The sequence below is a fragment of the Motacilla alba genome, chromosome 1 (genome assembly GCF_015832195.1).
Source record: "Motacilla alba alba isolate MOTALB_02 chromosome 1, Motacilla_alba_V1.0_pri, whole genome shotgun sequence".
NCBI classification, from domain to species: Eukaryota; Metazoa; Chordata; class Aves; order Passeriformes; family Motacillidae; genus Motacilla; species Motacilla alba.
The window spans coordinates 113,345,412-113,366,390 of record NC_052016.1 but is presented as its reverse complement, the minus strand read 5'-3'; the positions used below and the strand labels follow the sequence as shown (position 1 = coordinate 113,366,390).

The following is a 20,979-nucleotide window of genomic DNA, read 5'->3' as shown; positions in this document are numbered from 1 at the left end:
ATATTTGGGCTGTGTTGCTTCTGACAGCTGTCTCCGCCACAGCCAGTACAAAATCTGAAGACAGTCAACACCTAATTTCTCAAGACAGAAATGAGAGTGCTGTATGAAGCAATCATAAGGGGCCCAGGCTTTGTCCTAGCTTTACCTTGCTCAGTGCTTATTTCCCTGCAGTATAAGCAGGGAGAACATACTGACCTGGGTAGGGTTCATCAGCATTCAGAGAAGCATAGCTATTTGATTCTGTGGTTTGCATATTGATTTAAAAAAAATGAACCCATTCTGCATGCAACTGGAAAGTAAAACACTTTAAAGATCTCTGACTAGTTTTCTGGAGCCTATTTTTCAGTCTCTAGACAATGCATTTGGACATCACTTCTACATTACTGTTTCATCTCCTCTGTTCACATTATTCTCAATACTGCAGTTCCTGTTCTGCAGAAAAATATGTTTACTGTTCATCTTACTTTTGACATTTGTTTTCACCGAGCTTTGAAACTAACCTGTGTACAATCTATGAGTCCATTTGAAGTGAGGGCAATTTTGGAGCAATTTTGAAAACTTAAACTACAATTACTGATCTATCTTGCATCATAATGTCTCTTTTTCTCAGCACCACCTTTTATAGTATATGACTATCGGGGTGTCTTTTATGTTTCTTGTTTAACAGAATACCTTCTTTTAAAATTCTCCAGTTGAAAGGAAACAGCTTTTTACTCGCAAACAAGAGTTTTATTTGCACTTCAGTGGCTACTGTAAATACCTGAGCATTTAATGTTCAGTTCTGTATGTATTGCTTCAAATGACATTCTGATCTCCCTGATCCAGTAATTGATATGTAGGCTAAATTCCTAACAACACAAACTTAGTATTTAAATTATACTTTTTTATAATTAAACACAAAATGCAATTATCTATGCAAAATAAAATAAATATGAAGAAAACCTGCTCCCGAATAAAAAAAACATGGGTTGGATGTCCTGGTTTGGGACAAATTTGGAAGGGAATGATGGGGATATCAGGGTACAACATCATAAAGTCACCCCAGGACATTGGGAAAAATAAAAGGTGGAGATCAGTACTCGTAAATAGAGGGAAAATTGAATTTAGTCACTCAATGCAATTTATTATAAGTGGTACATGTCAGGAGAATCCAAGAAGGATGTCCAGAAGTATTCTAAATGTTTTGATCAATATTAGTGCTTGTTGGGGCTTTTATTCTTTCTGTTTGTCTCTTTCTTTTTATTTATTTACTTTTTGAAACCAAGACTCCATCACTCTTCAAGCAACAGTCTTGTTTACTTACTTTTTTCCTGTGATTGTCCCTCTTCAAGCATGCAGCCCTATGTGGCTTCCCAGCCTGTTCACACACGCATGATTTTGGGAGACAATACCAGCAATTAATAAAATTTTTGCTCTTGTTCTTGTCCCAGTCATGTGTCTAAGAAATGCAAGGAATGCAGAGTAATTCAGTAGAGAATAGAGAATTCTGTTCTTCAATTTTTTATTAATGTCTGTTAAATAGCAATATTTAAAAAATGTAACTAAATATACATAAATATTTTTTGAATTTACAGTGGATACCATATTTCTGTGCATGTCACATGCTGGTAGTTGAATAATCATAACTCTTATGATGTCTGATCGATTGCTAAATGCATTTCCTGCTACCATACCAGGCCCATGAATCATGTTAATACTGGTGAAACCATGATCTTTTATTCAAATGATCTTACTAATATTTTGTATAGCAAAGATAAAAATCTCATGAGAAGTAGATGAAGCAGACAAAGTTCAAAAGAGTGACTGCCTGTAGAAACAATGTTTTTTAATATAGTTCACCTTGACTTCAGACTGCAGGTGCAAAATGCAGTAATATTAAAAATGTATTTAAATATGAGTTGCAGGTGAACCAATTCAGTTGTCACATCTTAAAAGTCTTGTGATACTCATGAGCTACAGAGACACAGGCCTGGCACAGGTCTATGGCCTGGGCTTCTGGAGCCAGAAGATCACCAGCCCTTTAGACAATTGAAACTCTAGCTATGACATAAAATAGACCTTTGTAAGAGCTGCTGTGCACTGGTGCCTGTCTCTTATTGCAAGGCCCCAAATTCTTGTGTTACAGAGGTTCAAATTTGGAGCAGTTCCCCGGCATCTGAGGAGAATCACGGCTTTAAAAAATAATAAAAGAGTGGAAACAAGTTCAGTGTTTCTTGCATCTTTCAGGACTTCTGATGGTGAGGGTCTTGATAGGAAGGCAAAAAAGAAGCTGATTGCAATTTGATTGTGTGGTGTAACATGGGTATAAACACATTGCCTTGGATAATGATTTATGCCACTGCACTTCAGAAGAGAGCCAGAAAGCTTACAGTCTGTTCAGAAAGGCAAGGATGGAATTTGTCCTAACCCAGGCATGATGTCATATTCAACAAACTTCAAAAAAGAAAAGCATTCACCCAGGTTTTCAGTAATGCCCTTTTGGACATTTTCTTATTGGCTTTCATTGGTACAATGACAACATTGCTGTGATTTGAGCTCCTTCTGTCCCACCACAGTTTCTGCATCAGTCAGGGTCTTCCATGATGCTCACACAAACACACCACACACACACACGGGGTGCTAAAAAGCATTCCCTACCATGTTGCTCTGCTCCCCACCATGCTATTCTATTCCCCTGTCACCCCGTGGTTCCAGTGGAGCTAAACTGTCACAAAACTTGAGCAATGCTGCAACAAATCTAACAAGTTTGTGCCACCCACACACAAAGTCTTTGCCCCAGAGAGTTGTGAGGCTGCATTTCTTGCTTTACAATTACAACCATAACCCTTAGAGTTTTTAAGAAAAAAGAGTACACAGAAAAAAAAAATTACATATCCTAAAGAAAATATCCTTAAGAAATAAAACAGAAGAACAAGAGGAAACAATAAGAAAGAAAGTATTAGAGGTCAGATTCTCAGCTGGTGTAAGATGGAGAAGCTCCCTTGTCTCCAGGGGAGCTGTGCCAGCTTATCCAATACAGGTGCTCTGGCCCAGTATGCCCTTCTAGTCAAATCACTGAACTGGTACCTTCAAAGCTTTCCCTATCACGCTGCTAAATTTGTGTTGCTACCAGCAAAAATTTCTTTAAAAAAAAAAAAAAAAAATTTTGCATACGCAAATTATTCACATTTGCTTTATTTTTTTCTTTGTCAGTTCACAAAAAAAAAGTATTTCAAGTTGTCATAACCTTGCATTTAGTCAGTGAAAGAGTAATCTTGAAAGGAGAACATTGTTTTACAAATTGGACACATACCCTGTTTACTTTCCTCTAAAATTTGCACACTATAAAGCAAGTGTGGTTTTTTTTTTGTTTGTTTTGTTTTAAAACCTTCTTCATATATTATCATACAAAAATATTCATATGCAAGTAATAAAGATTTTTTTTAAACATCCAACTTTTTTAAACTTAAATTAAAGTCACACCAAAAGGGTTTTTTTGTTTGGTTTTGTGTTGTTTTGTTGTTGTTTTTTTTTTCATTTAGACAAAGTACACCTTGTGCTTTAACAAACTTATGGCATCATGTGCTCTTTACAAGGATTCTATTGAAAAAGCTCACGTGTTGTTATTCATTAAATAATGTAAAACTTGCCTACTTTTGTGGGTTTTATTTCTCTTAATTCTCTTTTCCCCCCCTCTATGTGTTATTTGTGTTTGTACATATGTGTGGAAAAGTTAAGGCAAGTGCAATCAAAGTTACAAAAATCAATGTTTCTATTGCTAACATGTGCAGCATTCATATTGAGTGAGTGATGTCTTTTCTCCTGTAAGAATAAAATTGATGAAAATACAAAATTTTCAATATGTTATAGCTATTACAATAAGGTCTTATTTTTTTTCTTATACCAGGCTTGGTGAATTTTCCAAAAGTTAGGATAACATAAACCATGTTCTTTTTAAAGTAACATACACTGAAACTAGGTAACATTTTGATCACGACTCTCTTGCTTCTCAGCAGTAAGTATAGTATTCCTACAAAAATGCAGCTCCTTTTAGCTATGACCCATCTAATTTTTTTCAAAAATAAATATAAGTAAACCTCTTTAGGTAAAATCTTTGATATACAGTAGTCATAAATATAGGTTGATGTATTTCTACTTAACTTTAGTGCTTATATTTTAACTTTAACGATTTTGAACAAAGTGTATAAAGGAAGAGACATATTTTCCAGTTGATAATCATACCTGTAGCCTGAAAGAAAACCTTGAAAAGAAAGCATATGTTAATTTATGGTTTGTATGGCAATAGTTATGGACATTTAGAAAAGGCAATGATGCTAAAACTTCTATTAAATAGTAGAATAGACAGAAATTCATGTTCACAAATTCTGGGCCTGATTCTGCTCTTTATTTTTGCACCAGTTATACAGACCTACAGGTAATTCTGCTGACTTCGGTAGAAGTATTTTTTTTTTTTTACTTTAATCAACTATTAAGAAAATTAGGATAAAAGGTGCCAAAGCCTAGCATGGCACTTCCTTGCTCCATTCCATCAATGCAAAATTAAAGATGGTAAGTAGACATTTATATCTTCAATGTATGTTCATGTATTCAACAGGAGCTACAAAGCAATCCCACTCTGCTGGTTCCTCAGATTGTAGAGGACCAGCTGAGAGCTTTATTAACAAAGTCCTTTATCAAGATGCTTATACAGGTTATAACTTTGAACAGTGGGCTCCCAAGAAGGGGCTGTTACTGCTTGAGTCGTGTTGTGCATTCTGCTTGAGGACAGTCAACTCCTTCTGAGATGAGTAAAGGAAATAAATAAAATTAAAGAAACTAAATCCCCTTGACAAATTGCTTTATTTGCATTACCTTTGCAGCTTTTTTTTTTTTTTTTATGAAAGAGCAGGTGATGAAATTTTTCTTCTGGTATTTGAAGTAGACATATGTTCTTTCTGTTAAAGATCTTTTTGGTCATTTTGTTTACTTGTCATCTGAAGAAGGTGCGGAACGCACAATATGCTAATAAAAAGATTTACCTACGAAATGGTGCATCTGCTTCATTTTATATATTATCAGAGGTATCATGACACTAGTAACTGCACAGAATTGATCAATGTGCTCTTCTTGCAAAATCCATAGCTGGCTCAAAACTGCCATGAATGACAGCAGGGGATATTTAGATACATTGCTGGGAGATAATCCCTTTTGCTGTAAAAGCTAAGTTTAGTATTCTGTCTTTTAGCATACTCTACTCACTACCTTGCTGCTGCTTCACCACTGCCCAGCACTGGGCAGCTGCCTTCTTTAACTGTATTAGCATGCTGAACGTGTATCATTAACAAATCTTCAAACCTTTATAATGAAGATGTCAAAATTATTGATGAGTTTTCTGAATAATATAAAAACATCTTAGGTCGTATTTTTACAGGACATGTGAAATAAATTATAGCAAATTATTACCTAGAGCAGAAGAACCGTAAGAGTTGCAGGAAGAAGGGGCAGATATCTGTGTTGTAGTAAAGTATTTGAAATAACCAATAATTTTGTAAGTTCCCATAGATTCACCTTGACTTTAAAGTATTTTATTTTATTTTATTTTATTTTATTTTATTTTATTTTATTTTATTTTATTTTATTTTTTCAATACTTTGGAGAGCCTTAGAGAGCCAACAGGTAGCAATCAGAAGGCTGGAAAAACCTCAGCTTTTCAAGGAAGCTCATTTCTCAGTGAGCAGGGGGAATCAGACTCACTGTGCCTGAGACTCCAGGTATAATAGCACCTGAAAGTACAATTTTCCCTAAAAATACCTATTTTTTTGGATGGGCTATGAAGTGGAGACCTGACTGAAGTGGGAGCTAAAGAAAACCAACTGCTCTTTGAACAGTTGCCATGTGCACATTTGTGCTGAAAGTCTCCTGACTTTCAGACTCGTTTATGACTATTTCACTCCAGTTTTCTGGGCTCCCACTCCATTCTTCCTAATACACTCATGCAGTGCAATGGTATCTCAGTCCTGATGTCTCCCTGTGAAAACAAACCAGAACAAAGCAAAGCAAGGCCAAGCAAACAAAAACACAATTAAAGGAGCTACAAGGAATGAAAACATTCTTGAAAATTATATGCATGTGCATCTCAGTCTCTGTCCAACTTCTTATGCTCTAGATTGCTGTCTGAGGGGATATCTTGAAAGTTGTATATCTGGTAAGGGGCCCAATGTGACTAAAAGGGAATTTTTCTTCAACATTCTCTAAAGAACATCTTGGCAAGTGTCATTTCAAGCAGATAGCATCTTTGCTGCTGCTTCTCACTCTTCAAACAATTAAAAACATGAAAAAGAAAAAAAAAAGTAGGAACAGTATTTGCTATGTGGTACTGAAAGCTATTCACAAGCTCTATTGTTTAGAAGAGGGAAGAGATAATCGGAGAAAGTAAAAGATGAACTGTATTGACAGCATTATTTACAATAGGAAATTTGGCATGGCTTCAGATAGCAAACAGCTGGTGCAGGAAGTCTCAGCTAAATTTGGGTTTCCAGGCAAAAGATATCTGTAATTTCCCGTGGCAGCAGGACTAGATGAATGCTAGTTGTGTTAACCTACCTGGCCACGACGTGACCAATAAAAATCTTCCCTGTACCTCTCCCACCCTGTGTCACCCCAGTAATGTATCTGTGTCACATTATCCCTATCAATGGCTTGGTTACAAGTTTGTCATCTCCTTGCAGCACATGGGAAATGCCTTGCTATGAAAAAAAACAGTTTTTTGGGACTTCCTTTCCCTTTTTTGAGAGCTACTTATTTTATTTCGTTGTACAGTTCTATGATTAAATGGTTAAAATATTCGTGCACAGGAATAAAATTGCATAAAGTGCTTTTTGTGATGTAACTAAGATTTGAGAGTGATTATTGCAACATTTTTTCCCAGATGTCTGCACAGTTTGCAGATTCATGTGTTTTGCTGAGGTAGGCAGAGGTTAGTGGTCTCAAAGAAGGAGCTTGGTGTCACTGAACTATTTTGCTAAGATAGATGTAGAGACAATTGTGTCACTGTTCTCCTCACTGCTTTGTATTTACATAATTGTTCCATAGGAAGTTGCCTAGGTGTTAAGATGACAAATGTACCGTGTTCTAATGTGATGCTGAAGGAAAACATATAATACTAATTGTTTAAATTTTGTGCTGAAACATTCCTAAGAACTCAATTAGGGCTGCAGTGAGCTGTTCACCAGAGAATATTAACTTTGGCAAACAACTTCTTGTGTGTCTGTAAATTCATTGCCACTTGTTTTTAATTTACAATGAATAATGGGATTTCCTAAACAAATCTCTCTATGATTTACCTGTCATGCAAAGAATGAAGAGAAAATTTGGAAAAGGCTCTTATTTAACTTCCTACAAAATATCAGAAGAAAACAACCTTCTCTTGAAAAAGAATAGTCTAAACCCAGGTTAAAAAAGATTAAGTAATTGCATTGCTAATTTGCTTTTTTTTTCTTTGTGTTTGTTTTTCAAGTGTGTGTGTGCAGACTGCAGCTTAGTGGAATATCTTGAGCCCATAACTGACATTTTTAAGACTTTCTTCTCACCTCAGAGATCAGGATAGTATCAATATAGTTGCTTCATATTAGCAGTCTATGTGGATGTGAAAAATAGTGTATTGAGAACAAAAAATACAGCCTTTTTGCAGCTGAAAGCTTTACTCCTGTAAGTCTCAGGAAACAAGGCATCTACTCACCCTAAACACCTCTGCAAAGAGTTTTTTTGTGGACCCCAATCTGAGGCCTTACAGCAAGCTTTGAGTGCTTGTACTTCAGTCTGCAAGGTAAGCAGATATGAGAGGAGGGAGTGGGACAGGATAGGATGGGATGGGATGGAATGGGATGGAAATTCCTGCAAGGATGCTCAGGTGTGGTGTTACCTGACCGAGAAGGCAATTTCCTGTAGCTGTCATTTAGTGGATTGCACACTAACCAAGCAAGCTGACCTGTTCCTCTGCTCGGCGTTGGCATTTACATTGAACATGGAGCAAATGGGAAATATTGCCAGCCGCTTCTGCTCCTCCAGCTGCTTTGTCACAGGGTATCTGTCCCTCGACATCTGATAGTTCTCATGTTTATTTTCACTAACATCAGTAGCAACTTACTGCCCACCTTCCCTGCGTGTTGCCTGCAGCAGGTAGGGCAGGGGTGATACCTTGAGGCTCCTTCTGCACCCACCTGACAAAGGAGCGACTGAACACGAGGCCAGAGGGGCCTGTGCTCTCCTCCTCCATGCACAGCAACACACTTTCCCCTCTGTGGAGCTTCTCAGTCGTAGACACACGGTGCAGCTGCCTGCTCTGGCTTGCACTTCTTTATCTGTCACAGAATGAGTCTGAGAGTATGGGCTCAGTAGGTATTGATTGATTCTGGATGAGCTTGTATTTTTGAGGAGGGCAGAAGGAGAGCTAGTATTTGATTAACAGAGAAGGAGATGGTTGAAGACCAGATCTATTTTATTTTTGCATAATTTGTCTGTTCCTTTTGACATGTTCTGATGGTTAAGAGATGTCTTTATAAAAGATATCAATAACTCCCTCAAATTCTTAGCGCTAGCATTTTTCTTCAAATTATTTTCCTAATAGTGGTGATCAAGAAAAATGTTTGTACTCTCTATAACCTCAGTACTAGATAATCTATTTTATTTAACATTTAGATCCTAGAGAATCATGTAACTCTTAGTCCCCCCAAATAACAATATTTGAATTGACTATTGAATGTTTCTGAAATTATGTTATTTAAGGTATTAGCTATTTAATGTTAAGAATGCTGATAAGCTTTTGGGATGAGTCTTGCTGTAATTACAAGCTGAATACTTCCCTTTCAAAAGCCTCAATAAAATATACTCATTTTTCAGCAATCTGAACAGCTTCAGAATTGACATATTTTCCAGATAAAGTATCAGACCTTTTTAATTTCTTCTCTAACTGTTTCATGACCTTGTGGACCCTAAACCTACACCCAGAGCTTATTAGTCCAGAGCAGAAGTCAAACTTTGTTATAAGCAGAAGTTAAAAAAAAAAAAAAAAAAAAATAGAAAAACTTAAAAGCTGAAACATTTTTATCATTTTTGCTCCTCAGGGCAACAAGTCTGAGTTTTGGAACATCAAGTTAAGGCTGTTTTGTGAAGTGTGATGCTGCCAACGTCTTCTTGGAGGATAGAGACAGAGTCAAAGGAAAATGGCCCTGCAGAATTACATCACAAACAACAGCTCAGTATCCATGCTAAATTCAGAATCTGAAATTAAAGACACAATGGTGTTCTTCAACCTCAACTCAGTGAGCTATTTAGGAGGTGAAGAGATGTGCTTATCCAAATTAAAAAAAAAAAAAGGCAAGGGAACTTGCAACCCTCATAATACAAGGAAACTCATTCTTATGAGGTTGCTTACATTTTTTCTGTTGCCAGCCACTTTAACCTATTTCTCAGCTGGGTTAGAAAATGTGTCCTAAGAACAACAAATCAGATAGGGGGTGGGAGTGAAGGAATATAGTTATTCTAGTTAATAAAATAAGTCTGTTACAGAAATTTTTTTTAATGCTGACAGATTTTTGCCATCGTCTTTATAACAACAATAGAGGACAAACAAAAAATCTCTCTGTGCTGGACTGTCAACAAGTACAAAATTATTCAGAAGTGTACTAGACATACAGGGACATATTTGTGTTGCTGATCTGTCTGGATGGCCTCCAAAAAGCCAGTTGCTTGATGTAGGTCAGCCAGAGTACAGAGCTTTGCATGACAAAGGAAACCACAACACAGTCAAAAAGCAAGAGTGGGTATTTTGCCCTTTATTCTCCATTGGCCATTGTTCTATTTTTGAGCTTACTGTACTACTGTGGTTTTCCTTCCTTCTTTGGATTTTAATTAAATTCTCCTTAGGCTTACTAGCTTGATACTAGCTTGACATTTTATTCTTCTTCTTTTTTTTTTCTTTTCTATTTTTTTAGTGTAAAAATGAGGGAATCCTTTTTACTAGGCCACTTTTCCCAAATATCACTGCTCTATCTCTAATTTAAATGAGTCATTAATGCCCAATATCCAAATAAAACTGTGAATTTTGATCAGGCGGGTATAACAAGCTTTCTGACTAATATGGAACTGATTATCACTCATTATGTAAAATACACATGGTTTTCACAGCTGTGCAGAAATAGAAAAATCTTAGTTTGCATCTAAGCCTAACAATATTGAACTCTGAAACAGATCATATCGAAAGCATTTGATGTTGGCTGCCCGGTGAGAACTGGGTCCTCACTAAAATCCAGAAGGCATTTTGCTGTTCCTTTCCTTGCAGCCAAGCTTTCAGCTTGTCACAGACTGCAAATATGAATTCCTTTTCTCTTCGTTTTTCCAATTGTCTTCTTCCACACAAATCAATCCTGCGCTCATTCAGTTTTATTAGATTTACTCTCAAATCATAGTGCTGTAACTGAGAACAGAATCAGACCCAGCAATGCATTTTGCCTTCAGAATAATTAGCTGCATTCAGTACAGTCTCCCATTTCTTTCCAGCTATATATGCTCTCTGGAGAACCTATATACTGAATTTACACAAGCTGTGCAACAAGAGTCCTTTTATAACATGGACTATCACGATTAGAGAGAGCCTTAGAAAGACAGAGCACCACACTGGGATAATTCACGTGCATAGAATCCACATACAGACCCAAAGTTATTGACCAGGCAGAGTAAGTTTTTCTGATCATCACACTGTGCGTTCTTTAAAATAAAGTGCTATTTGCTTATGGCTAAACCTTATATGTGGTTATTGCATGCACATTTCAGGCTGCATTGTCAAAAACCAAAAATGATGGAGCGTAAGCACTAGGGCAATGACAGCTTTTGTTGGTTTTGGTTTGTTTGCTTATTTGTTTGTTTCCATTTTATTTTGCGTTCCAACAGAAGTTTTGTCAAACATAGAGCATGAGTTGTGAACACACAACACTTTCCTTCACTGTTCCGCACACGGAGCTGTTCACAGAAGAGGAATACTAAGGAGGAATGTTTCTAAAGCCACAGACAACTTCTCCACTTATTCCAGGTTTTGTGGTTTGTTTCTCTTTTTTTGTTTGTTTGTTTGTTTTTCTTATATTTAATATTATGACAAAACATTATAAGAAAATCTTCCTTTAAGTAGTGAGAATATCAAATAGTATTTGTCAATCCCTGAATCATGCCATTCAAAGTGCTTAAATCTACACTAAAAATAGAAGAAAAGAAAAGTACTTCCCATGTGGCTAAGAAAACACCTACCCATTGTCTAAATGTGATTGTGGTCAAATAATTACATCCTACATTTATTCCACATCCCAGTCTTTACACCAGGGCATGTAAAGAGGAAAAGAACAATGCATTGCTTTCAGAGGATCCTGGGGTATTCGGGACTGTTGTGGTTTAAGCCCAGATGGAAATTAAGCACCCCACTGCTACTCATTCAACCTCTCCCCTTCTCCCCCACCTCAGCCCAGTGAAAACCAGGACAGGCATCCAAACGAATGAAGGAAAATGCCATCAGTGCCTGACTGGTGTCTGTAAGAGCAAATAAATAATAGCTTTCTTAAAGCCAACATGCAAAGTTCTCTTAAAATTTTATGTGACCTGGCAGCCTAATTTCCATTTTGTGGATGTTTGGCACATGTCCAGAGACACTATAATATAAAGAAGAGGTTGTAGAAAAGGACTTGAGCTTAATCTCAGAGAAATAAACATTTTAAGCAAATAAAAGTGTACACCTCAAAGGTCTATTGGATTCCTATGCAGATACTGAGATTTCTTGACTTTCACAACTGAAGCACAATCATTTCCTCCCACACTATCAGTTCTGGATTGCTCCCACAAACATCCCCCGAACTGCAGCTTCTCCAATCACTTCTCATTAAGACCAAAATATTATAAGCTCTATTTTTCTTGTTGTGACAATCATGACGAGCAAACCCCACAACATCCATTATATTGGCCGATATCATTCAGCTGCCATAAAAACACCTAAAACTAATTAATTACATAAATAGACTCTGAGTCCTGTTTGCCAGGACACCAGTTACAATTTTGCCAGGATAAATCAAACCCGTGGCTCTATGACAGTGTGCTGCAACCAGTAACTCTACTCCAGCTCCTCTGCTTCTGCCAGCAGGGACTAGCAGAGAGCTTGGCCTGAATATGCTGCAGAACTGCACCACTCCTCTCTCCTTCTAAAACCAGAAAGGACTTTCTGTTATTTAAAACATAAATATGAGCAAGGTGCTTATTTAATTTGTCTCAAAGGTGTCTGGATGTAAACACAGTGGTGAGCTTTTATTCTTCCCTGTCAGCCATGGTACATGCATTATTTGCAACTCCTCAAAGATGGAATCATACATAAAAATAAAACTAATTTATTTATTCATTAAAGTGAATAAATTGTTTTTAATACTTCCAGGTCTGATTTAAATATTAATTTTGTATAAATAAAGTTTATTCTGAAAACAGTTATATTTCTGGTAATCACGTCATTTTTTTCTGCCTGAGTTCTTACTGAAATCATGTTGAAATTAATAAAGTTTTATTTATTGTTACAAGCTAAAACCAAATCAAAAAAATGATTTCTTAATCTTGAATATATAATTTTAAAGCAAATACAGTTTTTGGAACATTAAAATACAAGGGACTCTGAAATCCACAGGAAAATAATGTTTTGCTCTTACTTTTTTTTTTTTTGAAAATAACACTTTCTATAATACAAAGTGACAAACCATCTACAATACTGTCTTTTTTATTCCCCTTTGGTTTGGAAGTCATCACTGTACATATCAGCAGGACTCTGCACTTCAGTGTCTATTGCCTCACTCGTCTCACTCGCCTGACATTTGCAAATGTTATTTGCAAGATTTTGAAAGCTGAGAAAGAAAAAAAAAAAAGAGTGCTTAAAAAAATAAAATCCACAACCACATTAATACTTTTCCAGGACTTGTTAAAAATAGGGTTGCTTTTATATTTATAAAAGGGATACAACCAACTCATTCTTAAAATAAGAACTAAGAAAGAAACCAAACCCAAGAAAGCAAAAACCAAACCAGCTATAGTTTCTACACACTCTAGTGACTACTGTGAAGCAACCGATACAGATTGGGTATTTTCTCTTGTTTGACAGGTATCTACCAAGTTACATGTTAGATGGTCAGACTGTAGTGTTACCCCAAATGGGGGTCTTTGTAAGGGCAGGGAAGGAGCAGTGCACATTACAGGAGTAGAAATGAAACTGGAGCTCTCAGCGAGCAGTGGGGTCCTTCTAAGAACAAAAACTCTCCAAAAGAGGTGATCTGCAGCAGGCATGGCTAGGCAGGCCAACAAAATGGATGGTGCTTCTGATATCAACATAGCTTTGTCCAAGCATTCCCAAGAGAGGTTATAAACAAACAAACAAAAAGTCTAAAACTATACTAATGAAGCAAAAAATTTCCTATCTATACAGCAGTCTCTCCATTTAAAAAAAATGTAAATATACAAATTCCAATGACATATAAAACAAAGTCAAAAATGTGAATGGGAAGAGACATGGGTAAAACAGGAAGACTGATGCTACAAAGAAATTGCAAAAAACATATGTACAAGACCCTGTTTTTCCTCGTTTGTTATCGATTGTAATGCATGTTTAACAGCAGCAGTCGAGGATGTAGTTCCAGGCACCAGACTGCAGACTCTGCTCCTACTCAAGGGGGTTGGCAGCCCCTTGCATGTCGGTCACCAAATGACACTGGATATACTGGTCTCCCGTGGCAAGAGGGGCAGTATGGCACTGTTTGTGTGAGCCTCTTCGGGGTTCTGCTCCCTGTTAGTTTTTGTCTGCGGCCGCTGCCCGTTTATAAGTGTCATGGGGATGTTGCAGTAGGTGTGCTGGTTACCTATTGAGGTAAGTGGCAGGGTGCCAGCAGGAGGTACATCGTATTCATAGCTCCGGTAATAGTGTTTCTGGCGCATCTGTGAATGGTATGTGTTATGAAAGGTGGAGCGCAGGTCTGGATGGGCAGTGGCAAGAGCAGTGGAGGTGGCAGCAGCCATGGAAATTGCGGAGACTGTCTGCAGTTCCCCAAAGGGCCCCTGCTCACTGACATCTAAAACCTGCTCATTTGTCATGGGTTCAATCCTCTTAAAAGGCATTTCGTACTGTAAACGTTTCCAGAACTTGGAATTCAACTTGTTGCATTTTGGTCCATGCCATTTAATGACAGTGAGGAGCTTGATGGTATGCTTTAGGGCCTCAACCTCCTGGTAGTTCATAACTCCTCGTAGTTCACTGCATTCAATCAGTATCACTTTGATTTCTCCTGTGACTAACATATTTCGAAGCCTTGTTTCCAGTTCAAAGATGCTCCAACCTCTTCTTACCACGTAACTTGGAGTCATGACGATGATCAGTCGCTTGCTTTGGTCTACACATCTTGCCACATCTTCAATGTAGGCTACAAAACAAAACAATTGCTCAAAAAACAATCTAAGAAAACAGTCTGCTCTCATAAACTGGTGAGAAAGAACAGAGACAAATCCTGCTCCCCAAAGATCTCACTGAAATATGCAAAAAACATCATTTATAAATGTGCCAGGCTGGCCTGGTATAACATGATCTTGAGCAACCTGCTCTGTGTGGACCTGCTTGAACAGGGAAGTTGGAAAAGATGACCTCCACAGGCCCCCTCCAACCTCAGCTATTCTGTGATCCTGCAAAACATCTATTCTCACACGTGCTATGGATTGTGAGTATTTCTTCATGAGCTGTGGCTTTGTGTCATCTATATTGCTATTAGAACAAATATGTCCATCATGATTTTTACCTTTAAAAAGGCAAAGTCACCCAGTTAGACAACAGAGCAGCAGCCATGTGCTTTAGGACCTCAGTCTCAAACCCAAATGTTACTCCAAGTTTTTGGTAGGCTTAGAGTCTGTTTTTCCTTCATGCCCCTGCCAGACACATTCATAGAAATTGTTATCTCCTGTAAATTAGTGTTTCATTTGCTATAGATTTAAAAAATATCCATTAGATTGTTTTATCTTTCATTAAAGGTATTGAACTTAGTCACTGTCTATATGGTTACAATGAAGTCATGAAGAATGTTACAACAACTTACAAAATATTACTGCACTTATGTTGAGATATGTGAGAGGAACACGAAAAAGATCTACTTGTACCAGCTGGAATCAATTCTAGTATTCAGTCTCTGAGAATGATCAAGTACATCCACTATAAAATTGTCTACAGTGGACACTGACAGAATTCACTACTTTTTTTCCTGGTGTAGAAGTTATTACTCAACCATTGCCTTAGTCCAAACACAGCTTTTTCCTTCCTGTATGAATTTCTGTAATACTTAGAATCATGGATAGCTTTCCAAACAAAATCTAAGGAACTGAAAACAAAGAACATGGTATTCATTCCTAGATATGCAAGTTCTCAAAAAAAAATCTGAAAAAGGTTAGTCTCTTTCATTTCCTTTACTTATGCATCCTCTTTCTGTACTGTTTTACCTACAATTAAAATAATACAATTACTAAATAATAATCCTCTTATCTGGGAAATGCACATTAATGTTTGGTGGCTTATCCTCACCATTCTCTAAGACATTGGAGAAAAGATGGCATTCTGAAGGAGTAGGTATAGAAACAAGACTAAAACAATCACTGCAATCACTCATTTTCTCCTTCAATATCACATAAGAATAAAGACATGACTTACTCCCTGTGGGAATCAAATCTCTGTCTGGTATGAACAACTTGTATCCATAATGCTTTTCCAGCATATCTGGTAGAATCTCAAGAGCAAATCTTTCTTCTTCTCCAGTTTCTTGATTCCACTGGTCAGGATCCACTTTGGTATAAGATAGATATGCATCATAGTCTTTGTTGTCTAAGGAAAGAGGGAAATTATGTTAGTTTATTCCTTATTCTAGCAGTTTTCCCAGATATTTCCCCAGGTATTATTTCTGGGAGAATTTTCCGGGAAGAAGAAACGGTTCAGATAAAATGGCAAGCTTTCACCCAGTCTCCAGATATGCATCCATTCAGCTTTCCTGTTTCACCCGGTAGGGATAATCCTGAGTTACACAGATGCAAGGAAGAAAGGCTCCATATCCATTGACAGAAGTCAGTTTATGTAAGAATCTGGATGAAGGAAAGCCATTCAACTGCAGGGTGACAGCTCATGAGCAGAAAAGTCAAAAGTCACTGAGAAGAATTTGCATTCTTCTCTAGCATAAAAGGAGAATGAAGAGCATGGAAATGACTAGGCTAAGGTGTAAATGTCTCTGCTGCATGGTAAAAACACTTCAGTCTTGCTAGAATTTTATTATAAATTTAGGACCTGAGGCTGAAATGCTCTAAGTGTACATATAGCATTCCTTGTAAACCTCTTTAACTCTCCAGGTCTGAAATTATTGCCAAGCTTAAATCTTTCCTGTATCATCTCCTGATAATGCAGTTTAAATTTCTTGAATTCTGTGCACTTAAATTTGCAAATTTAATGTTGCGTTAATGTACATTTCATTACTTAACAGTGTGTTACTTCAACATGAGAAATAACCATGCCTGTGTTTTAAATGTGCTTGGTGTGCCTACTTGAAAGACTGAATCAAAAGAGCCGCCATTAATTTTCATTAGGAGGTCAATAATGCCAAGTGTTCTGGAACTAATTCAGTGGAATAAGAGGTCATGTTTTGACTTTTGTTGTGAAGAAAGCAGAGGAAAATCAATGACAAGAGTAATGAAATGTTAACATCGTTCTAACTCTCTTGACAACATTATGAACAGACTACCCAGAATATCAAGTGCTTATAAAAGAGATCTGACTGAATATTCTAAACACTGTGTGTCATAAGTAATGTTATATTCAGTCAGCACTGACTTCATTTATTTATTGAGCAGCTCCTTTCTTCATTTTACACCTTTTTGTAGTCTGGTAGCATTATTTTGAAAATTCTGCCAGCTGTAGGGTGGATGGAAAGAGTGTAAATGAAATTAATGGAGCGGTGTTAATCTTGAGCAGTCCTGTCTCCCTTCTGAGGAACCATGTGCACTATGCTAATTAACATTTGCAGATGACAGAACAAATGTTGTTGTACTGTTACTACTTTTAAACTTTCTAAACCCATGAAATGGCCATTCTGTGCTCATTCTGTGCCCTGCGCATCTTTTGTGCGATGTTATCTATAGCATTGTTATAGTCACCGGAAAAAACCCAAACAAAACAAGGGAAAAACAAAAAACCCAACCAAAACAACAGCAAAAAAAAAAAAAAAAAAAAAAAAGAAACTAAGAAAAAGAAAAGCAGTGACTTTTATGGGTCACAGTTTCCAGGATTTTTTGTGAGTATTTATGAAAACATGTCCTTTAATAACAGCAAGCACCTTCTGCCTTTGATAATGCTTTAAAATAAGACTGATTTGATCAAGTATGATATAGAGGGACATACACTGCAGATGCAAAAGAGTTAGCACACAGTGAGGTCAAGAAATATATGGGGAAATTATTACAACTGAAAAATGCTGGTGCTGCAATGACATATTCTATTGTCACCCCATGAATGGTCGTGACCATGGTACATGCTTGAGACGAGTGCTGCTCCATTCAAAGTCTTTGAGTAAAGATGAAAACACATCACTTTTCAAAGACATAAATAATAAGAAATAATGCAGAATTCCAACTGTTTTAAAGGCTGAGTATTGCTTGCTAAGATACAAACACACCTTCTTACTTGGAGGGGATTATTTGAACTATGATGTTTTTTTATTGCATATGCAAATATCACACTTGTGTTTTTTTTCAAAGTACACGTTTTTATATCATGGAGGCTCCAGCATCTCCAATAACTACAGCTGCACCATCCTGTATTGCAGGGAAAATATCTTCCCCTCCTAGTTTTATTAGTATTTTGTAGGGCAAAGAATGGTTGGGGTCTGGGGTATATCTGCAGAGTTGTGTTCGGGCATCAGGCATGGGGAAGCTCTGGATTAGTTCATCACAATGAGTCAAATGCAGCTTGTGCTCAAGGTGTGATGCATTCAGTCCACAAATGTTTCAGTCAGCCCCAAACCACTAGTACTGCAAGACTCCAGGCAAAACAGACTGCGAGTTACAAACTGTCCTATCAATTCAACCATTCTGTGGAGCTGAAAAGGAGGTTTGGAAGTGAGCGATGGTCATGGAGCTACACACAGCCACAGGTTCATCTAGACCTTAGAGGTGAACACTGAGGGTCAAATCTCATCTTCATTAATAACACATGGAAAGATTACTTCACTTAGTGGCCTGGCCCAGGTTTCTAGGCAAAGCACCTGTCGCATCATTGGAACGTGCATTCTTTAATCCTGCCCAGTCCTTTTGGTACTCATCTAAATGCAGAGTATGCTGTCATACTCCCTGTAACTTTCTACAATGTTAATCCAACAGAAGTGATATAAATTTTTAGGGGATGAAGCTGTAAATGCTTCTTGTTATTCCAAGGATGTTCTCAGCAGCAGTCACTTAAAGGCTCAGTGTAAGCATAAAATGAAACCCAGACTCTATATGCATCTACTTTTTCACATGCAAATGGGATCTTTGGGTAAGTAAATTGCTATCAGACATCTAAGAACTCATCTGTATGCATGCTCTCTTAACAGCTACACATGAAGAAATGATAAGCTGGTGCCCACAGAAAGAAAGATAAAACTTCCTCTTCTACAGGGACCACCAAGCACATTTAACATCAAATTTGCATTATAGATGTATGTGTTTTCTAATGATTTCCATGTTACACTGCAAGAAGTCTGCAGTTTGGGCCTTTGAGGGCTTATTAAACTTAAACATTGAAGATATTTCTGCTAATGGGGGACAGAAAAATCACCATGAAAAATTAAAAAAAAAAAACCAAAGAACTTTCTAGAGTAAATTTTTTTTCTTATCAGCCATGTTCAAGCCAGTGACAAATTCTAACTTTTAGCTGGCATGATACGTTTTAGCACATGACATTAAGAGATCAAAACAAGGGGAATCCCACAATGCTGTACTCCATAATCAACCTTATTTCAGTGCAGCTCTAAGACCTAGATGATGGAGCCAGCTCATGTGCCTGAGCATCCTGAAATCCTCAGAGCAGGTTGCAGTGCCTTCAGAAACATTCAGTGCAGTGGAGGCAGCTGACCATGCAGAGGGTGCTCCACAGCTCCGTGTGGCCAGCAAGGCTGGGCAGATCTTCCACTTCCAGATCAGAGGGAACTGCACAGCTGATTCCTTCAGCAGAGCACGTGCTCTCCTCTCAAATACTCGGATACTCATATGGGAGTTAGGAGCAATGCACTGATTGAACTCAGTGTTTCAGGATTTCAAGGGGAGCTTTGGAAACAGGAGATTGGATCCTTCCAAATGCTGCAGGGAGCTGGAGTCAAACTGATACAGGAAACTTTTGTCTTAAAAAAAAACAACAAAACCTGCTATGTTCAGGAAAGGTTACATAGAACCTTTCAAAATTTCTCAGAGACTGTAGTTACTTAAAAATTATGGCATTTCTTAATCTGTATTTGCTTCACTATTTTGGGGGCTACATTTAATATATACATTGGGATAGTGGTTATCCTTAATATAATGAAAAAAATGTCATTTAATGTTGAGTTGAATAAACCACTCAAATCCTGGGTCTTTCAAAATACTTCTACTTTTCTACATACTATTTACTGTTGCTGATGTAACATTTTCTATTATTTTTAAATGTCAAGCCCTTTTAATGTTAATAAAAATTAAGAACTACCCACACAATTTTTTCCATGGCATAGTAAATTTTAAATGTAGCATTCCTTGTGATAGTTCATATTCTTGTGCTAGTGAGAGACGTTGAATTTTATGAGAGCCTCTGTTTTTTCTACTTTACATCTGAACTTTTTTACCTATAACATAAGGTTATAACATAAACTAATCTCTTAGTTTTAAATCCAAAGAAGATCTTGGTAATATTTTATTTTTAAGATATATATATATATATATATATATATAGATAGATAGATAGATAGATATAGATATATAACACAAATTACACATGCACTTTAGATGCTGTGAAATAGGAAGAGAGAGAAAAGAAGAAATTTTCCTTTGAATTAGGACATTTCATGTACAGAATCTAGAAAATCCCATATTAAGTGGAGACATAAATTGAGTTTTTATTGTTTGAATTGTATTTCAGATGTAAATAAATAGCAAAAACAAGAAGAGTTAAAAAAAACAGTTTTCTAGCAATAAAATTGTAATTAAATAAGAGAAAAATCCCTTTTTGTAACCAGTAATGTTTAGAAAGAAGAGAGCTGCATTTTTCTAAGGTGATTTTAATAGAATTTTGAATTGATATTCATAGAGCAGGATTTCTTATCGTCACAATTTGCCAATAGCCAATAAGAATATATAAACGAGTGGTGAGACTGCTATTGCAAACTTATTTTGTGCATCCCCAGGGAAGATTCAGTAATTGCAAAGTCACTAACTTCAGCAGTAATTTCAGTCTAGCTATACCTGCATAGCATAATCATTAACACAAGTGCTTTGGTGGTGCTTAAACCAACGGTAAAAGTTATATTTGAAAGTTAATAACTTAGTTGCACAGAAACCTGAAGAATCTTAAAGCACTGCCAGTCCTCACTACTTAAGAGTTTCACTGGGATGAAACCCAGGGAACCACCAAGAAGTATTTCTTACCTGCTCTTGTCCTGGACAGTTAATAAGACATTATCTAGGCATTCCCATAGGTTCATCCATGAACCCTGGTAGTCTTTTGCAGCTAAATAACAGCAAGGACAAAATCATGATTACATAAGGACTCCCAGGTGCAACAGGAACTACAAGGAAGAACCAGTTTCATCCATCTCCTAATTTGAGCATTGATTTGCTTTCCCTCAGCAAGGAGAAGAAATTCATCTCTCATGAAAGGGCAAACAGCCCAGCCAAGAAACATTATAGATGTCATGT

At 37.0% G+C, this 20,979-nt stretch overlaps 1 protein-coding gene across 7 annotated transcripts in view; it reads right to left on the bottom strand.

Annotated features, from left to right (window-relative positions):
• Positions 1-3,155: 3,155 nt before the first annotated feature.
• IL1RAPL1 (interleukin 1 receptor accessory protein like 1) overlaps positions 3,156-20,979 on the bottom strand; it is a 687,863-nt gene continuing 670,039 nt past the window's right edge. For all 7 annotated transcript variants that reach the window (XM_038131495.1, XM_038131526.1, XM_038131505.1 and 4 more), the window contains 2 exons: positions 15,731-15,901; positions 3,156-14,462 (listed from right to left, as the gene is read on the bottom strand). In XM_038131495.1, coding sequence (XP_037987423.1) covers positions 13,744-14,462; positions 15,731-15,901 — 890 coding nt within the window. In that variant the 3' untranslated portion in view covers positions 3,156-13,743. The remainder of the gene's footprint in view (positions 14,463-15,730; positions 15,902-20,979) is intronic.